The 1,519-nt window shown below is 55.5% G+C and overlaps 1 protein-coding gene across 1 annotated transcript in view; it reads left to right on the top strand.

The window, feature by feature from the left end:
- Window positions 1-304: 304 nt before the first annotated feature.
- Window positions 305-1,519, top strand: part of GUITHDRAFT_166268 (hypothetical protein) — a gene marked incomplete at its 5' end in the record, with an annotated part of 5,581 nt that continues 4,366 nt past the window's right edge. Inside the window, 8 exons of the mRNA XM_005821115.1 lie at window positions 305-359; window positions 405-493; window positions 522-564; window positions 609-663; window positions 901-952; window positions 995-1,054; window positions 1,099-1,164; window positions 1,429-1,481. Of these exons, the coding sequence (XP_005821172.1) occupies window positions 305-359; window positions 405-493; window positions 522-564; window positions 609-663; window positions 901-952; window positions 995-1,054; window positions 1,099-1,164; window positions 1,429-1,481 (473 nt within the window). The remainder of the gene's footprint in view (window positions 360-404; window positions 494-521; window positions 565-608; window positions 664-900; window positions 953-994; window positions 1,055-1,098; window positions 1,165-1,428; window positions 1,482-1,519) is intronic.

Genomic DNA, 1,519 nt, shown 5'->3' with positions numbered 1-1,519 from the left:
GACGACGTGATGGTTTAGGACGCGAATCTGAAGAATCAGGACAAGGCGGAAGAGAGGCTGCTACTTGCTGCTCGCGAGTTCGATCGAACTTGTGAGCTTGTCCCCGGCCGCTGCTGGAGCCAGCTGAAGGTGTGGCAGGCAAGGAGCTGTACGACAAGAGGAGCAAGCTGATCTGCGGGAACACAGCGAGCAAGGAGACAGAAGACTGCATCCCTGACTTCTGGATCACAACGCTGCAGGCACTTCATCTCGAGTTCAACCTGCTGCTCATCGCTGCTCGCAGAGGACGGAGATTGTTGGAGACATGATCTTGGAAGGAGACGAAGAGATCCTGTCCTACCTCTACGACATTCGTGCTAGTGCGTGTTTGCTGGCCACTTCCACGCTCTTCTGACTTGTGGCAGCCGTCTGCGAGAACAAGGAGGGCTACAAGCTTGTGTTCAAGTTCTGGCCCAACCCGTACTTCAAGAACAAGGCGAGAGGACGCGCGCATGTCTGCTCCATGTAACGAGGACGTGCAGACGCTGGAACGAGAAGACACGACGGAGACAGTCAAGATCGGAGGTGACGCTCTGCTGCCTGCCCGCTGAGCGTTGAAGTTGCGCCAGAAAAGCCCGTCCGCCTGAGCGTGTCCAAGGCCTCGGCGATTGAGTGGACGCAGAGGTGAGAGAGAAGGGAAGGAGCCGATGAGGGGCAGGGGATGTGAGAGAAGAGAGGGGGGTGGGAAGAAGCGAGGGAGGAAAAGAGTGGCGGGAGGTAGAGGGGGAGGGGTAGAGGAAGTCAGAGGGGGAGGTAGAGGAAGTCAGAGGGGGAGGGTAGAGGAAGTCAGAGGGGGAGGGTAGAGGAAGTCAGAGGGGGAGGGTAGAGGAAATCAGAGGGGGAGGCTGAGGTGTTCTACAGGCCCGAGTTCGGTTCCAAGGGGAGGAAGAACAAAAAAGGAAAGGGAGGAAAGGTGAAGTTTGTCTCTCCTCTCCCTCTCCTTAGATCGCTCCAGGGCAAATCAAAAGTGCATGAGGAGCAGGAGGACGTGCAAGAGGGAGAGGAGGAGGCGGCGGTAAGAGCAGACAGGCGTTGACCCTGTCCTGACGCTCAGCTCAGGGAGAGCATGTCAAGCTCGACTACAAGAACTCCTTCTTCGCTCTGTTCAACCCACCAAACCTTTCGGTTTGCAACACCCTCATGCTCATCATCGCCCTCTTCGTCTTCCACTTCCACTTCCTCTTCCGCTTCCTCCTCCTCTTCTTCCTCCTCTTCCTCTTCCTCTTCCACTTCCTCTTCCTCTCCTTCCACTTCCTCTTCTCTTCCCTTTCCTCTTCCTTTTCTTCCTCTCCTCTTCCTCTTCCTCCTCCACTTCCTCTTCCTCCTCCTCCTCCTCCTCCACCTCAACTTCCTGCTACCATCAATTTAAAGTCTGGAACGATTTGAAAGGAACTCACACCGATCAAGACGATGGTCTCTGTCGAAATCGGTTCTGACGAGGAGTAATGCTGATAATTCGCAGCAGCCGGTTTTGCATTGG

The sequence above is a fragment of the Guillardia theta genome (genome assembly GCF_000315625.1).
Source record: "Guillardia theta CCMP2712 unplaced genomic scaffold GUITHscaffold_152, whole genome shotgun sequence".
Lineage (NCBI taxonomy): Eukaryota > Cryptophyceae > Pyrenomonadales > Geminigeraceae > Guillardia > Guillardia theta.
This window is presented reverse-complemented; position numbering and strand designations above follow the sequence as displayed.